At 41.5% G+C, this 18663-nt stretch overlaps 1 protein-coding gene across 2 annotated transcripts in view; it reads left to right on the forward strand.

Annotated features, from left to right (window-relative positions):
* The window catches only part of prkcaa (protein kinase C, alpha, a), a 165562-nt gene that overhangs the window by 136546 nt on the left and 10353 nt on the right, over positions 1 to 18663 (forward strand). For both annotated transcript variants that reach the window (XM_060868681.1, XM_060868682.1), the window contains 3 exons: positions 3543 to 3623; positions 7574 to 7681; positions 15830 to 15970. In XM_060868681.1, the coding sequence (XP_060724664.1) occupies positions 3543 to 3623; positions 7574 to 7681; positions 15830 to 15970 (330 nt within the window). The remainder of the gene's footprint in view (positions 1 to 3542; positions 3624 to 7573; positions 7682 to 15829; positions 15971 to 18663) is intronic.

The raw sequence follows: 18663 nt of genomic DNA on the forward strand, positions 1-18663 counted from the left end.
GAAGCAATAAATTGCACCATTCAGTTTCTTCTCATCTCTGTCTTAACTCTGATAGGAAGCAGAAAAAGAATGATGTTTGGGGGGAAATGAAGCATCTTGAATCGCACTGTCTGGTAGTCACCACATTATCATCATCATCATCACCTGCATAGAGTTAAACTCGGATTAACTTTCTAATGTCACCAAATTTTCACACCTATAATAAAATAGATGACTCACTGCAAGTGCAGAGTAATATTTTCTCTTAGGGACTTGAGGACAGCCTCCAGCTACTTATGCGTATATATCAGCAGAGCAATTTAAACACACTCGTTATACACAAGCTAACAAATTATTATTATTATTTACTTTTATTTTACCAGGAAGTTTCATTGAGATCAAAAATCTCTTTTACAAGAGAGACCTGGCAAAGGTACAGTAGCAGCCATACATAAACACAACATAGTAAAAACATACATACATACAATCATACAAATACAAGGATCTCTCAAGAAAAACAACTACATGTCTCCTTTACCATATTTTTTATGATGGTCTTAAATGTATTTATTGATATACACATTTTTAATTTAAGATCTTTTTGCAAGTTATTCCATGCCCATGGTGCATAGTATAAAAATGCAGTTTTCCCCAAATCTGTCCAAACCCTGGGGACATTAAAAAGCAACCACTTGGAAGAGCGTAGCTGATAACTAGCAGAATTGAGACAGAGGTAAGCTGGAAGTTTACCTAGCATGGCTTTATATATAAAAATATACCAATGCTGTTTTCTGCGAGTGGTCAGTGATGTCCAACCCATCAGATCATAAACAATACAATGGTGAGTAAGGGACTTTGCATTTGTAATAAAGCGTAGAGATGCATGATACACTGAATCAAGGCTCTGTAAGATGGAGGAGGCTGCGTGCATATGTACAGTACTGTAATATATCACCATAATCAATCACAGACAGAAAAGTAGCTTCCACAAGTTTTTTTTTGGCATTAAATGTAAAACTAGATTTATTTTGAAAATAAAAGCCAATCTTTATTTTGAGCTTCTTAACTAAATTAGCAACATTCATTCATTCATTCATTCATTCATCTTCTACCGCTTATCCGAACTACCTCGGGTCACGGGGAGCCTGTGCCAACCCATCGCAGGGCACACACACACACACACTCTCATTCACTCACACACTACGGACAATTTTCCAGAGAAACCGGAGTACCCGGAGGAAACCCCTGAGGCACTGGGAGAACATGCAAACTCCACACACACAAGGTGGAGGCGGGAATCGAACCCCCAATTCTGGAGGTGTGAGGTGAATGTGCTACCTACTAAGCCACCGTGCCCCCCTAACTATAAATAGATATTTTTTAATTATTTGTTGATCTCTAATAAATATAATATTGTAATGACGGTGTATATATAGCAGTTCACTGTGGAATAAGAGGAATAAAGTACTCCAGGACCTCCACTCCACTTTTTCTTTTCACTATAATCCATCAGTGAAATCACAACCCAAGCTTGACTATACTTTATAGCAATACTATACTTTGTTCAGGTCCCATGTTAACCTTGTTAAACCTTGTGGACATTTCTAAATGCAGGTATTTTGGCTGGCACATGCAAAGCGTTTCATCATGAAAGCATGACTTGCTTAAAAAGTGTCTAAACGGCCTTGTGTCCGCTGAGACCGGTTGGATAATTGCCATCATTGGCTTTAAAAAATTGGGTAGAGCCTTACGAAGCTGCTTGTTTACTCTGGCTGAAATCCCAGAACATATAAATAGCAAGCGGACATTAATAATGAGGGAAGTTTGTAGTCTGCTTTACATAAAACGTACAGACATTATAAAGATCGTGATGAAAAGAAGTCACAGAGATTCAAAGGGAAAATGCAACAGAAACAGTACTGTAGAGTAAAGCCTGGGGTTTTTTAATCAAAGGCTTAAAAAAAAAACAGACAGAAAGCATTTGTTCTGAGGAAAAAGAAGTCTGGGATCATAGCCGATCTGATGTGAGTTGGTTCCAGCTGCGGGACGCAGAGGTGGGGAACCTCAGCATGATTTTGCTTTAATTCTGGACACTATTATCTGACCAGTCTGTGTTGATCTACTGGGCTTGTGTAAGAACATTTCAACGGTCTAATGTCTTTTAGTGCATCGTGTTGAAGTCTAACCTTTAATAAACTAGTAGGAGTACAAAGATGTTAAAACTAAACCCATTGCAATATAATAGGCTTATTTTGATGTCACTACACACATTCTTCATTAAAACAGCTCTACAATACAGCTAACTGTGAAGTTAGATAATTAATGTCTGTAGTTCCTCAGCACAATTTGCTATGTCAGACCCTGATCTACTCTCTCCTTTAAAAGAAAATAGGGAATTGGATCAACTGTTACCCAAAAAATAGATTTACACACTGCCATTTATCCAGAGTGACTTACATTTATATTGATATTATATTGATAATTATATTGATATATTTATATTTATACAACTGAGCAATTGAGGGTTAAAAGGGTATTGCTCAGGGGCCCAGCAGTGGCAACTTGATGGACCTGGGATTTGAACTCATGACCTTCTGATCAGTAATCCAACACCTTAACCACTGAGCTCCCACATCCCTAAAATAATAAAATAAATTAATAAAATAATATCCATACTGTGGCAGGGCGGTGGTTTGAAACTGACGCCAATAAAGGTTTAAAGAATGATTAACATACTGTGTGAGGAAAATAATGAGCTACACCCTCTGCAAGGTAAAAGACCCATAAGGTAATGGTGTCTAATTATAACTGGCCAATAAGTCCCTGAGCAATGCCCTTAACCCTCTCTGCTCCACAGGCGCTCTCTGCTAGCTGCCCCTGTGCTCTGACCCCAACTTCCTAAGCTGGGACAGGGGTGGTGTTGGGCTTCCAATGGGAAAGTTGTGTGTTTGAAATCCAGGTCCACATTTCTGCCACTGCTGGACCCTTGAGCAAGGCCTTTAACCCTCAATTAATCAGGGGTATAAAAAAAGAGATAAAAATTTAAGTCGCTCTGGACATGTGCGTCTGCTAAATGTTGTAAATGTCTAGTAATAATAACGGCTTAACTTCTGTTCTTTTGTATCTCTTACCTGGAAACATACATGTTGTGTACCTGAAAACATTAATCTAAACACTAAGGATAAAGCTATAAGACTAGTTTTATGCATATAAAACCTTTTATTTGATTATTTTAAAGGGATCTTCACTTTACAAAATGCATAAGCTCTTTAAGCAGCACTGTGAGGGTGTGATTACATTTGGAACTTGTTAAATTATTGTCTACATGATGCACGTACATGAACGTGTGCTTAGAGCAGATGGTGGAATCGAATTAAGCGCCAAACTCTTGGCAGACATAGTGCTGGTAAACACTAACTAATAGCGTATACAACACAGCAGAAGAAAACACATGCTACCAACCATCACAGGAATATGTGTATGTACAGTATATGTGTGTATAAGAAAGCCTTATATATATATATACATAGATTCTGACACTTCTTTTCCGTACGTGTGTGCAGATTATCGCGTACCAGCCGTACGGCCGCTCTGTGGATTGGTGGGCTTACGGTGTTCTGCTCTACGAGATGCTGGCCGGACAGGTGAGGCAAAATCCAAACCACCACCATCACAAAAGTACTAGTCTCTATCTTGTTTTCACTGCAGTCGTGTTATTACAGTGGAAGAAGTGCTTGATGGAGCTTTACAGTACTACCGGCCTCCATTTTAATCATACACTTATTTATTCGTGAAGCAAAGGTTTATTTCAAATCTCTCACTATACCCTTAATGTGTGCAGTATATCTATGGCTGGAGGGGAATAATATCTCACATCAAAAACACGAACGTTTTAAATGAAACAGAAATGACAGAACGCTGCACGGTACCTCGGATAATTGAGTTGCACCAGAACCACTGATACAAGAATAATTGCTAGTTATAAAGGCAGCGTCAGCTTATTTTTGTAATTAACTTTAATATTATCTCGGATAAATATGGTAAATATCAAGCTTTTATTTTTTATTTTATTCGTAATTTCTTGCAAAGTTGAACAAGACTGTTTATGAGTCTGTTTACTATATTTTGAGTGAAGATAAAGGTAACTGTCTGGGTTTATTTGGGTGGAGGTGACATTTGACAGGGATATTTTCGGCACAGGTAACGTTGGACGAGGCTATTTTTGGCTTTAGGTGACATTTGGCAGGGTCTATTTTTAGGTGTAAGAAATTTGGGCCAGGGTTATTTTAGGTGTAGTTAAGTCTCTCATAGCCTGATCTTCAGACTGACTTCAGAAGGTCTGGACTCCATGGCAACCATTTTAGAAATTCATGCAAATGAATGAGTCTATATCGTGAAGTTCACATTATTTTGAAAATCCAGTGTGTAGTTGATCCTCATAAGCGCTCGTTGTCACAGTAGTAAACGCGACAGATTCCTTCAACGGCTTTGTTTACAGGAGAAAACACGTTTCCCTGAAATCCTTTAAAATCAGATGACGACTTGAAAAGTCCTTAAGTGTCATACAGTATGCGTCAGATTTTCAGCCAGTAGATGTCGTGGCATGTGGAAGCTTAATGGTTAAGGCGTTGGACTACTGGTCAGAAGGTTGTGTGTTTGAATCCCAGGTCCACCAAGCTGCCACTGCTGGGCCCCTGAGCAAGGCCCCTAAGCCTCAGTTGTATAAAATGAGATCAATTTTATACGCTCTAGAAAATGCTGGAAATGTACAGTATGGATATTGTTGTACAGATAAAGATGATACACATGTACACTCACCACCAAACGTACACACACCCACATTCTCACTCTCACACACAAATACACACCCACACCCTCACCCACACATACACGTACACACACCCACATTCTCACTCTCACACACAAATACACACCCACACCCTCACCCACACATACACACACACCCACACCCTCACCCACACATACACGTACACACACCCACATTCTCACTCTCACACACAAATACACACCCACACCCTCACCCACACATACACACACACACCCACATTCTCACTCTCACACACAAATACACACCCACACCCTCACCCACATACACACACACCCACATTCTCACTCTCACACACAAATACACACCCACACACTCACCCACACATACACACACACACCCACATTCTCACTCTCACACACAAATACACACCCACACCCTCACCCACATACACACACACCCACACCCTCACCCACACATACACGTACACACACCCACACCCTCACCCACACATACACGTACACACACCCACACCCTCACCCACACATACACGTACACACACCCACACCCTCACCCACACATACACGTACACACACCCACACCCTCACCCACACATACACGTACACACACCCACACCCTCACCCACACATACACGTACACACACCCGCACCCTCACCCACACATACACGTACACACACCCACATTCTCACTCTCACACACAAATACACACCCACACCCTCACCCACACATACACACACACACCCACATTCTCACTCTCACACACAAATACACACCCACACCCTCACCCACATACACACACACCCACACCCTCACCCACACATACACGTACACACACCCACACCCTCACCCACACATACACGTACACACACCCGCACCCTCACCCACACATACACGTACACACACCCACATTCTCACTCTCACACACAAATACACACCCACACCCTCACCCACACATACACGTACACACACCCACACCCTCACCCACACATACACGTACACACACCCACACCCTCACCCACACATACACACACACGCCCACACCCTCACCAACACATACACGTACACACACCCACACCCTCACCCACACATACACGTACACACACCCACACCCTCACCCACACATACACACACACGCCCACACCCTCACCCACACATACACGTACACACACCCACACCCTCACCCACACATACACGTACACACACCCACACCCTCACCCACACATACACACACACACCCACACCCTCACCCACACATACACGTACACACACCCACACCCTCACCCACACATACACACACACACCCACACCCTCACCCACACATACACGTACACACACCCACACCCTCACCCACACATACACGTACACACGCCCACACCCTCACCCACACATACACGTACACACACCCACACCCTCACCCACACATACACACACACACCCACACCCTCACCCACACATACACGTACACACACCCTCACCCACACATACACGTACACACACCCACACCCTCACCCACACATACACGTACACACACCCACACCCTCACCCACACATACACGTACACACACCCACACCCTCACCCACACATACACGTACACACACCCACACCCTCACCCACACATACACACACACGCCCACACCCTCACCCACACATACACGTACACACACCCACACCCTCACCCACACATACACGTACACACACCCACACCCTCACCCACACATACACGTACACACACCCACACCCTCACCCACACATACACACACACCCACACCCTCACCCACACATACACGTACACACACCCACACCCTCACCCACACATACACACACACGCCCACACCCTCACCCACACATACACGTACACACACCCACACCCTCACCCACACATACACACACACACCCACACCCTCACCCACACATACACGTACACACACCCACACCCTCACCCACACATACACACACACACCCACACCCTCACCCACACATACACGTACTCACACCCACACCCTCACCCACACATACACGTACACACACCCACACCCTCACCCACACATACACGTACACACACCCACACCCTCACCCACACATACACACACAAACACATACACACACAAACCCTCTCCTAATCACACGTACACACACGTACACGCACACAGATCTCCTATCTTTAGAAACAGCTCTGTAATCTCTTCTGAGTGTCTCTTTCACTTTCATTAACTATTTTTAGAGATCATACAATGCTGTATACTTAATCAATAGCTTTTATTGATTACTTCCATGAATGCTGAGCTAAATCTGGCAATGCTTGTGTGTTTGGGTATTTTTAGACTTAATGCTGCACTGCCTAATGACCTCCTTTCATTGTTTGAGATATCAGTACTCTCACTCGCACACACACACACACACACACACACACACACACACACACAGAACTACTGGCTCTCTTTGCAACCACAAAGCCTTTTATTATAACATCGGGAAAAAATGGCGGCAGGAATGTTATAATTAGTTATAATTAGTAAATAAACAAATTTTTACACAAGTAATAAAACATAACCGGGGGTCATTTCATTCATTTACAGTAAATGAATCAACAAAGAGGCAGTATATACTGTAAAGGTACCACCCTGAGGTTGATTAATTTTATGTAACCCAAAGTGTTTTCTTCCTTAAATGCAAAAAAAGCAATTTGTGATTTCTGTTAAATTTTATCTTAAAGTGGATTTGCATCAATGCACCAGTAATCAGGCTGTTTTTCCGTCTTTAACTCGTTCGCTTTTGTCCATTTTCAGCCACCGTTCGACGGTGAAGATGAGGACGAGCTCTTCCAGTCCATCATGGAGCACAACGTGTCCTACCCTAAATCCTTGTCCAAAGAAGCCGTGTCCATCTGCAAAGGGGTGAGAACAATTACACAAACACAGATATGTACTTTCATTTGTTCTTTCAAGTGAAGGGAACATGGACAAGCTTCAAAACCACAATCGCTAGAGAAGAGCTAACAAACGGCCTGCAGTCAGATGACATTACTGCAACTTGATCAAGCCACAACACAGCCAAGGACTTGCTGTGTGCTGTGTAACGTATACTGTATATATTGTATACGATAAACTGGCAGCTCAGCATATTATTATATCAGATTCTCTGCATCGAGATCTTTCTGCGTACTCAGCAGGAACGGAACGAAAAGCGTACGATATACAGTACAGTAAGTCGATTATTATCTGACTGTAGTGATGAATTATTCAAACTCAGCCGTGATGAGACAATAATAGAATTTTTTTATTCCCATCCACCGAGCTACAGATTGTAAAATTATTGATCGGAACTGTAAATGACACTGGAGCCTCTGGTCTGTTTTAAAGACCTTCAAAAAAATACGTGTTACTAATCGTTTTGAATGTTCATTCATTCATTCATTCATCTTCTACCGCTTATCCGAACTACCTCGGGTCACGGGGAGCCTGTGCCTATCTCAGGCGTCATCGGGCATCAAGGCAGGATACACCCTGGACGGAGTGCCAACCCATCACAGGGCACACACACACTCTCATTCACTCACGCACTCACACACTACGGACAATTTTTCCAGAGATGCCAATCAACCTACCATGCATGTCTTTGGACCGGGGGAGGAAACCGGAGTACCCGGAGGAAACCCCCGAGGCATGGGGAGAACATGCAAACTCCACACACACAAGGTGGAGGCGGGAATCGAACCCCGACCCTGGAGGTGTGAGGCGAACGTGCTAACCACTAAGCCACTGTGCCCCCCTCTGTTTTGAATGTTACTTTGGCAAATACAGTACATAAAATAACCCTCGTGATCTACATGGACATCCACTTAGAAGTTGACCTACAGTTTGACTGAAGCATCTGATGCTTACAGTTTTACTGATAATGAAAAACAAGGCTTTTCTGCTTTTTCAGTTAAAACGGCGGTCAGAACAAAACGCAAATGGAATTCGCCGAAGAGGAAAGGACGAGGGACAGAAATCGGAATCTTCAGGCGGTTAGAAAGTAACTTAGCTGGTTACTTTTACGTCCAAACCTATCTGCAGTTTGCAGTTGAATATCAGTTTAATCAAAAGATTTTCTCGTTCATGTTGTTAGCCTGGAGCCGTACACTGACGTTTACACTCACATACACTAGGGGTTTTGTCTCTGTGCCTACTAGGATTTTCTTCTTAGCAATGTTAGCACATTCACATTAGTGCTAATGGTGTGTACTGTACTGTATGTTGTGAGTTTTCAGGTAAACATTCAGTAGGTGAATGCGCTTCAGTATGACAAGGTGAAAGACTCAGAGCCCAGGGGTTAGAAAAAGGTCTAAAAGCTTTGATTCTCTTTCAGAAGAAATCTCTCTCTCTCTCTCTCTCTTTCTCTCTCTCTTCCTCTCTCTCTCTCTCTCTCTCTCTCTCTGTTCTCTTTCTCCCTCTCTCTCTCTCTCTCTCTCTCTCTCTCTCTCTCTCTCTCTCTCTCTCTCTCTCTCTCTCTGTGTTCTCTCTCTCTCTCTCTGTCTTGCTCTCTCTCTCTCTCTCTCTCTGTCTCTCTCTCTCTCTCTCTCTCTCTCTCTCTCTCTCTCTCTCTCTCTCTCTCTCTCTCTGTTCTCTCTCTCTCTCTCTCTCTGTTCTCTCTCTCTCTCTCTCTCTCTCTCTCTCTCTCTCTCTCTCTCTCTCTCTGTGTTCTCTCTCTCTCTCTCTCTCTCTCTCTCTCTCTGTTCTCTTTCTCTCTCTCTCTCTCTCTCTCTCTCTCTCTCTCTCTCTCTCTCTCTCTCTCTCTCTCTCTCTCTCTCTCTCTCTCTCTCTCTCTCTCTGTGTTCTCTCTCTCTCTCTCTCTCTCTCTCTCTCTCTCTCTCTCTCTCTCTCTCTCTCTCTCTCTCTCTCGACTTGGATGACTAACCCCATGTTAAAGTAAATGAATTTGAATGAACTTAAATGAAAAAAAAAATTAAAGTAAATGAATTTAAATGAACCCCCACTGATTATTCTCCTATAACAGCACGTAACAGTTTGTGTTCAGCTACAGTCAGAGAAAGAGAGAGAAGTTTCTTTTACTTTGAATTTTTCCTTTCTCTTTCATTCCGTCACACTCTACTTACCGAAATGTCATATGATCCATCTGTATTCATTCATTTGGAGCTATTAATCCTGAGTGTGTAAGCGTGTGTGCTCATGCTGTACGGCTCTTCCGAGTCCAGCTCCATTAATGGATACATAGTGGCTGTCAGGAGCTTGACCCAGATAAACATGGCCTTGTGTGCGCCATTGGAGAAAGTGCAGTTTGTTGTGTTTTTTTGAGTCTGTTGAAGTACATGCTGACCTTTGTTATGTCCGGAGCACTTTTCAAAACAACGTCAAAAAAAGGATGTGTTTTCTTGTGGAGTTCTTACTGTGTCCTTCAGCACAGAAAAACAGTTCATGCAGGTTTTTCACAGATATGTGAGTCTGTCTGAGGCTCTGATGGGTGGGATTGGGGTAAATAAAAATGGACTGACATCAGTGAGTGTAATGAATGATGGATGGATGGATGGATTTATGTATGTATGGAAGGATGGATGGATGGATGGATTTATGTATGTATGGATGGATGGATAGATGGATGAAAGGATGGATGGATGGATGAAAGGATGGATGGATGGATGGATGGATGGAAGGAAGGAAGGATTTCTAATAATCTCCTAGTTACATTTTCTACTTTGAAAAAAAAGAATAACTTACACTTGAGCTTGTACAGTTCTGTAGATTTGCTACATAAATGGATTAAAAACATTAAAAATGATCCTGGTGAATTTATCCATGATGAGGCATTCATGCAGCCTCATTATGTCAACACCCACTTGACACAAATCATAGGGACAGAGGGCTTTGTCTCTTCTCTCTAACATGACCTTCAGCATTTTTAAATTCAAGGTAGAATAAAGAGACGCTGGTGAGGGAAGAAATGTTTCTATCTGCTCTAACCTAAGCGCTAACATATTTTAACATTAAAGATAACTATAAATACTCACTCACTCACTCATCTTCTACCGCTTATCCGAACTACCTCGGGTCACGGGGAGCCTGTGCCTATCTCAGGCGTCATCGGGCATCAAGGCAGGATACACCCTGGACGGAGTGCCAACCCATCGCAGGGCACACACACACACACTCTCATTCACTCTCGCAATCACACACTACGGACAATTTTCCAGAGATGCCAATCAACCTACCATGCATGTCTTTGGACCGGGGGAGGAAACCGGAGTACCCGGAGGAAACCCCCGAGGCACGGGGAGAACATGCAAACTCCACACACACAAGGTGGAGGCGGGAATCGAACCCCCAACCCTGGAGGTGTGAGGTGAATGTGCTACCTACTAAGCCACCGTGCCCCCCTAACTATAAATAGATATTTTTTAATTATTTGTTGATCTCTAATAAATATAATATTGTAATGACGGTGTATATATAGCAGTTCACTGTGGAATAAGAGGAATAAAGTACTCCAGGACCTCCAGTTTATGAGCAATCCATCAGTGAAATCACAACCCAAGCTTGACATTTCTTTGAGAAATTCGAGTCCAAGCCCAACCTTGTGAAGCTGGATTATATTCCAGTACCATCTTTATCCACTTAAACACCCACTCGTAGCACTGCTTTTACATGAATACGTTTCAGAGCCATTCTTGTCAATTAATATGCAGCTCTTATAAGGTATTCGGGTTTGTCCAGCTAAATTATTACCTGGAGCTCATGCTTGGTAGTCACCTTATTATTTTGCAAGGATAAAACGGAGGGGTTTTAAGAACAAGCGAGGCATTTATCTATTCATTTGGCAGGCACTTTTATTCAAATTGACTTTCAAATGAGCCAGACTACAGTCTGAGCACATATCAGAGCACAGCTTTAAGGGCTTTGCTCAAGAATTCAACACTTTTATAGTCACTTCAAATGCAGAGCCACAACATGATCATGCTTGTGTTGTGTTTTTTCATTTATTAGCAGTGTTTTTTTTTTTTCACATATATTATATACTGCCCAAATAAAATCTTTTATAACATTTAAGAAACAGGACAGATTTTTCGACATAGTTGTTATTTATTCGTTTTTATAAATAGTCGTTATCTAATTGAGCTCTAACTTTGAAGACACTGATACTAGAGGAAAAAAGGAACACTGATTTCCATCCTACTAGATAATTTTAATAATAATATGGTGATTGTTATAATGTGAATATTTGTAATATGAGATGATGATGATGATGATGATGATGATGATGGTCATTTCCTGTATCTCAGCTGGTGACAAAGCACCAAAGTTCTTAATATTTAAGACAACTTTATGTCAAACCGTTTAAAAAAAAAAACACTGACACTGGAGACTCCTTCCAAAAATGCATTAGCTGCTGTTATAAACATTAGATTATATTAAAACAATCAGAATATAGAATTCTGTAAATACAACAACACTGTGGCATATAAAGCATACAATTTACTGTATACCTGCTGTATAGAGTAACAGTATATAATTTGCTAGCTTATTTTTTATCTATTAGCAGTGTTTTCCACGTTTACTTATATAATTATTTATATAGGTAGCTAGTGTTATGGATAAATTCTGTGCTGTAACCTGTCAATCAGGGGGCACAGTGGCTTAGTGGTTAGCACGTTCGCCTCACACCTCTAGGGTTGGGGGTTCGATTCCCGCCTCCGCCTTGTGTGTGTGGAGTTTGCATGTTCTCCCCGTGCCTCGGGGGTTTCCTCCGGGTACTCCGGTTTCCTCCCCCGGTCCAAAGACATGCATGGTAGGTTGATTGGCATCTCTGGAAAATTGTCTGTAGTGTGTGATTGCGTGAGTGAATGAGTGTGTGTGTGTGTGTGTGTGCCCTGCGATGGGTTGGCACTCCGTCCAGGGTGTATCCTGCCTTGATGCCCGATGACGCCTGAGATCACAGGCTCCCCGTGACCCGAGGTAGTTCGGATAAGCGGTAGAAAATGAGTGAGTGAGAGAACCTGTCGATCACAGAGACAATAAAAAATCGTAGCGGTCTGTGGGCTGGTGTACAGTATGCAGAAGAGGGCAGATAGCACTTTCTTCTGAGTATTACACTGCATTGTGATGCAGCATTATGAATAGATGAGAAGGTCAGCGTGGCGTGTTATGCTACTGTATATTCGCACATACAGTGATTTTATCGTTGTAAGTCTGCTGGTTTCAATGCTGAGATCAGTTTTCTTTCTGCCAAAATGAAACAGTCTGAGGAAAAATTACAGGGTGTGCTGTTTGCCACGGCGCACGTCTTCGCTCCCACTGGTACACTGTCGCTCCATTTTTGCATGAAGTTAAACTTTTCTTTAACATTTTCGCTGTGAGAGAGATACGCCCACACCGTTCTCGTGTCACAGGAAGCCGCTAGTTCTCACTAAAAAAAGAAATGATCTCTGGGTTCCTCTACCTCTTGAGTCGCTTTAAGTCTTAACGGAGCATTAGCCTTCGCTAAAGTTGAGGAGAGGTGTGCTATGACTTTTATAAGCGATCCAAGTACCGGTACTTCCGGTACCGGGTCTCAAAATGGCCTTTTTTCCTATAGACTCCCATTATAAACTTTGGAGGTTTATAACTCGGCAAGCTTTCGAACTATCTACACCAAACTCGGCCAGCTCCTTTAGGGTGATACTCTGAACAACGTTTTAAATTGGTGTACCGACTGGCCTTCCGGTTCTGCCGCAGCCCCGCCCCCAATATATCATCGCTGTCAGGCGGAATCCTCGTATCTCCAAAACCATTACTTTTCAGGAAATTAAAAAAACGCCGTACCTTATCTGCAGTGCACAGGGTTTAGTCCGCGTTGCAGTGGATTGTCTTGCGCTAAATTCCTGTCTTCAGACGAGTACCAGAACTAGCGGGGGCCCAGTGTTTTGAAGACATTTACCTCAGAAGACGTGTTGATTCGTTGCAACTCTTCTTGAGGAGAAATATGCCGCGAAGCTCTCCCGTGGAGTGAGGAAGAGGTGGACAGTTGAAGTGTCCAATGGAGTTAAGAGATTTGCGCTCAAGCTATTTTCAAGACTTTAGATTGGTTATAACTGACCAATAGCATCGATATGTGAAAAAATATGAAATTGACCAAATTTGGACATACGAGGTTTCCGCCCGACAGCGACGATATGCAAAATCAAAAAACTTTTTACAACATGGACATGTGACATATCAAAACACTCAGCACAATGAGGAAAACCCTCAAGAGTATTCAGATGACGTCACATGCTCGTCTCGACTAGCCTCCGGGATTTGCCACGTGAAAGCACCATTCACATTTTCTTCAGGAAATGTACGTTCTAGTTTATATTATACTAATCTTAATAATATCCGCATTTCGCTTTGTTATAATCCTTGTGAGGTTATACAGTACAGTATATGGTGTTATACGGCATGTAATGCTCAGAATGATGCCTGATTAAGGCATTGTGCATCTCTGTGTGTGCTCAGCTGGAGAATCCCATTTTCAGCTCAGCTCTTAAACACGAGACTCCATGCAGGCTGAGAAAATAACTGTGAATTATCTACGCTTGGTGCTATCAGGCTGGGGCTAACAGCAGTGTCACACAAGAGGGGAAAAAGAGAGAGAGAGAGAGAGAGAGAGAGAAGGAGAGATGTACATTTTATTATATGTACTATTACACTGCTCTTACAGTTGGAAGGTTGTTTTTTATTAGGTTAGTATATACGCTGTTGTGTGTATAGACGCAATATACAGTATATGCTGTTCGTCACATCCTGAAATGTTTTATTTCTATCAGTCCTCTTATACCATCATGATCTGGCTAAGGATTATTTAACGATAAAGGTTTAAACATGCAGTCTGTCATAATCTTGTCGCAGAACACAGAAATCTATCTTAAAGACACTGACACTAGAAAGTCCTTTCTAGACCACATCGATTTCCATCCTACTAGATGATTTCAATGGTAATATGCTGATTGTTATCATGTGGATATTAGTAACATAAGATGATGATGATGATGATCTTGAACACAGTCTTCAAAAACGCATTAGTTGCTAATTAACATTAATATTTAACTACCGAACTATAACGTCCGACCGATCAGAATAGAGAATTTAACAAGGCTGTGGTATATAACATGCTGTATAGAACTGTATATGAGTTGGCAGGTTATTCAGTATACCTCACACACTTCTTTGTGCATTAGTCGGTGAGGTTTTTTTCCTTCCACGTAGAAATTGCACCCGTCTCAATGTAATGCAAGCGCCGCTGCGTTATGATGAAAAATCGTTAAATTACCCGTCCTCGCTCAGCGTCCCTGTTGTGAACCGTGCGTGTTTTTGTACTCGATGAAGTCACTACCCTTTAATAGTTCTCGTACCTCAGAAACCACACAGCAATATGTTCTGAGGCAAAGCACAGTAATTTAATCTCAGGAGGGATTTTTCTGCTTTCATATCGCAGTGCGTTTTTTTTTTTTAAATGGGTATTTTGTGCGTAAGAACGGTCAATAAGCACCGGAAGGTCTGTGTGCTTGTAAGCAATAGATGTTGATAAATCCCACACATTTTAAATCTCTTGCTCGTTCCAGAGCATACAGATAAAGGACCACAAATCACCATATATGGTAATTCTTACTCTTATATTCATGTAATATATATACAGGTATATGTATATATAAGATGTGACATTATTCACCTCTTAGCTGGTTGGAAAACGCTAGAAATGTGCCTGTGGATGGTCAGGAACACTTCAAATTATATGCGTATTGGAACAACTTATTACAAATTTCCATGTATACTACAATTTTTGTGTGTAAACAGACATTTAAACAGCTTACACAATAAATCCATACATACTGTGTGTAGCTTATTAATGACACCCATCGTTTGTGTTTCTTGTTTTTTTGTTGAGATGTAAATATGGTGGATACAATACAGATATTAGTAATATAAGATGACGGCGATGATGATGAGGATGATACTGTATATTGATGATGATGATGATGATGATGATGTTGATGATGATGATGATGATGCTGATGATCCTTTCTGGTATCTCAGCTGATGACGAAGCACCCTTCCAAGCGTCTAGGCTGTGGTTCAGAAGGCGAGCGGGATGTGCGTGAGCATGCGTTTTTTCGCCGCATCGACTGGGAAAGACTAGAGTGCAGAGAGATTCAGCCTCCATTCAAGCCTAAAGTGGTGAGTGGAAAAAAACACACATACACTCAGTTACAACTGTATTACGCACGCACACACACACACACACACACACACACACACACACACACGCACACACTACATTACACACAAATACTGTCATGCAAACTACAGTACACACACTTATACACACACACTCACATGCAGTCATGCAAACTACTGTACACACACTTATACACACACACTCACATGCAGTCATGCAAACTACAGTACACACACTTATACACACACACTCACATGCAGTCAAGCAAACTACACACACTTATTGACAAACTCATGCACACGTGCACACACACACAGTCATATGTACTCACTATATACTATATGCATACACACTCCGACTACCCACACATACACACTCATGCATACACACACACACACTCACACACACATTTTTACATTACTCACAAAAACTACACACACATATACACACAGTCATGCATTCTCTCTGTCTCTCTCTCTCTCTCTCTCACACACACACACACACACACACACACACACACAGACATGCAAAATCTGTTATGCACACACACAGTCACACCGCCAGTCATTTGCATCTCTCCCCAAAACTGTCATAGATTGCAGACATTCATAATTAGAATAACTGTGTTGTTATTGTTTCAGACGTTTATTTATATTTATATCTGCTCTTCAGTGGAAAATCTCACTTACAGCAGCTCGGACAGCAGTTCCAATATTTTAATGTTTCTATAGTAACAAGTAACACAGAGACGTATCTCAGACGTTCGGCACGAACACATTTTTTCCCTTAAAGTTTGTAAGCACCGTTTTAGATTAAATTATAACATGTTCTATTTAAATAAATATTTGTAAATTGTTAGTGTTAGGAAAGTGTTGTGGTTAATCACAATGTGGTTGTGTATTCTACTAAAACAGCATGGCCAATTGTGTAGCGTTTTGTGTTTTAGCATAAAAAAAAGAAAAAAAAAGACATTTAATTTAATATATGTGACCGAGTAGGATATTTCAAATTTACAAAAAAAAAAAAAAAAAGAAAAAATTCAGAACTGTGTGTTTGTAAGTGTGTGTTCCTGGTAGCATTTTGTCATGGGTATGTGGTCAGTGCTTGTCGGCCCATAAGCATCTGTCTCAGTGACAAATGCAGCAATTGAAATAAAAGCCAGCCAAAATGGGGTCAAGTATGAGTTATGGCTCTTAGTGACCTGATTTCCCATAAAGCCACAGTACAGGGCTCAGTACACTTATGACCTGGAGTATAACATGCATATTATTTTACTTACTGAATACACTGAGTGACCCAAATGATGTCAGTATCACGTGAGCATCATCATTTCCAGACGTCTGCTGTAATATAGTCATGCTTGGCGGATGACTCCTTGGCAACAACGTTGTATTGATGCTAAGACCTGAACCTCTGCCTAGTATCAAACCTATAAACATTTGACTCTGCACTTACAATACAGTGCTTTCCAGAAGTATTTACCCCTCAAAACCTTCCATATTTCATGTGGTGGTACTGTACAAGCACCCATGGCTATAAAAACTACTTTAGAGGCAGTTCATTTTTTCTCTTGATGCGATGGGAAAATCCCTGGAACCTCCAAGGGGTCTGGTTCCTCCTTAGGAGTTAAGTATTTAAAAATAATATAAAACTATAAATAAGTCCAATTCACTTGATCCTTTGCTAATTATGTAGGAAACAGTGGACATTTGCAAAGAAAACAGACTAACTGTAATGACCTTCACTGCACTTCCGCCTCCACACCACCAGAAGGAAGCGTCACTAGAGTGTTATGCGTTTCTGAGTCACTCAGTACTTCCGGGTTCAGTTGTATTTAAGAACATTTGCTTCACGAATGTTCTTCACATTGTTTGCCTTTCTGTGTTTTGAACCTCATGCTATGGAAATTTAGATGAAGTTCATGTCTTTTGTAGAAGACTAAATGAGACACTTTATGCAAGCGCTTACTTGGGCCAGGGGCTCACTTAATCAACATTATAGTAGGAATATAGGATAGGAGTCTGCAAATAAGTGGAATATACTGATCTCAATTATTTACAGCCACCATAGTTTGCATGAAGAGGTCATTTTGAGTTGTTGCTCAACTCGTAAAAAAATGAATGATGTCACTTTCTAGTGTGAATGCTGTTTAACAGATTTCTTCCTCTGACCAAAGTTTGTGGTTTCAGGTGTGTGTGTGTGTGTGTGTGTGTGTGTGTGTGTGTGTGTGTGTGTGTGTGTGTGTGTGTGTGTGTGTGTGTGTTTAAGCAGAGAAAGCTGAACCTGAACTTCAGGTCTATTTCAGCTCGATATGACTTTATTTTATTTTTGCCTCTCAGATGGTTTGTAGTCTGAGGGCAGACTGCATGAATAACTGATTTATATTATTGGGCTTTATATTAAATATAAATTGGGTGATTATCAGGGACTCCAGACATGTGCGACAGACAGACAGACAGACAGATAGCTATATAGATAGATAGATAGATGGATAGATGTGTGTGTGAGAGAGAGACCCTTATAATCTCCCAGTTTATATTTACTGAAATTTTGTATTGCAATAAATTTATTATTATAAAAAAGTGTTTAACAAAAGTGTTTATTTCAGTTAAACCGGGAAGCCTTTCTTCCCAAATAGTAAAAGCTTCTAACTTGCTGCTAACGAAATGTTTTTTATATTATTATTAGCATA

This window comes from Tachysurus vachellii, chromosome 4 (genome assembly GCF_030014155.1).
Source record: "Tachysurus vachellii isolate PV-2020 chromosome 4, HZAU_Pvac_v1, whole genome shotgun sequence".
NCBI classification, from domain to species: domain Eukaryota; kingdom Metazoa; phylum Chordata; class Actinopteri; order Siluriformes; family Bagridae; genus Tachysurus; species Tachysurus vachellii.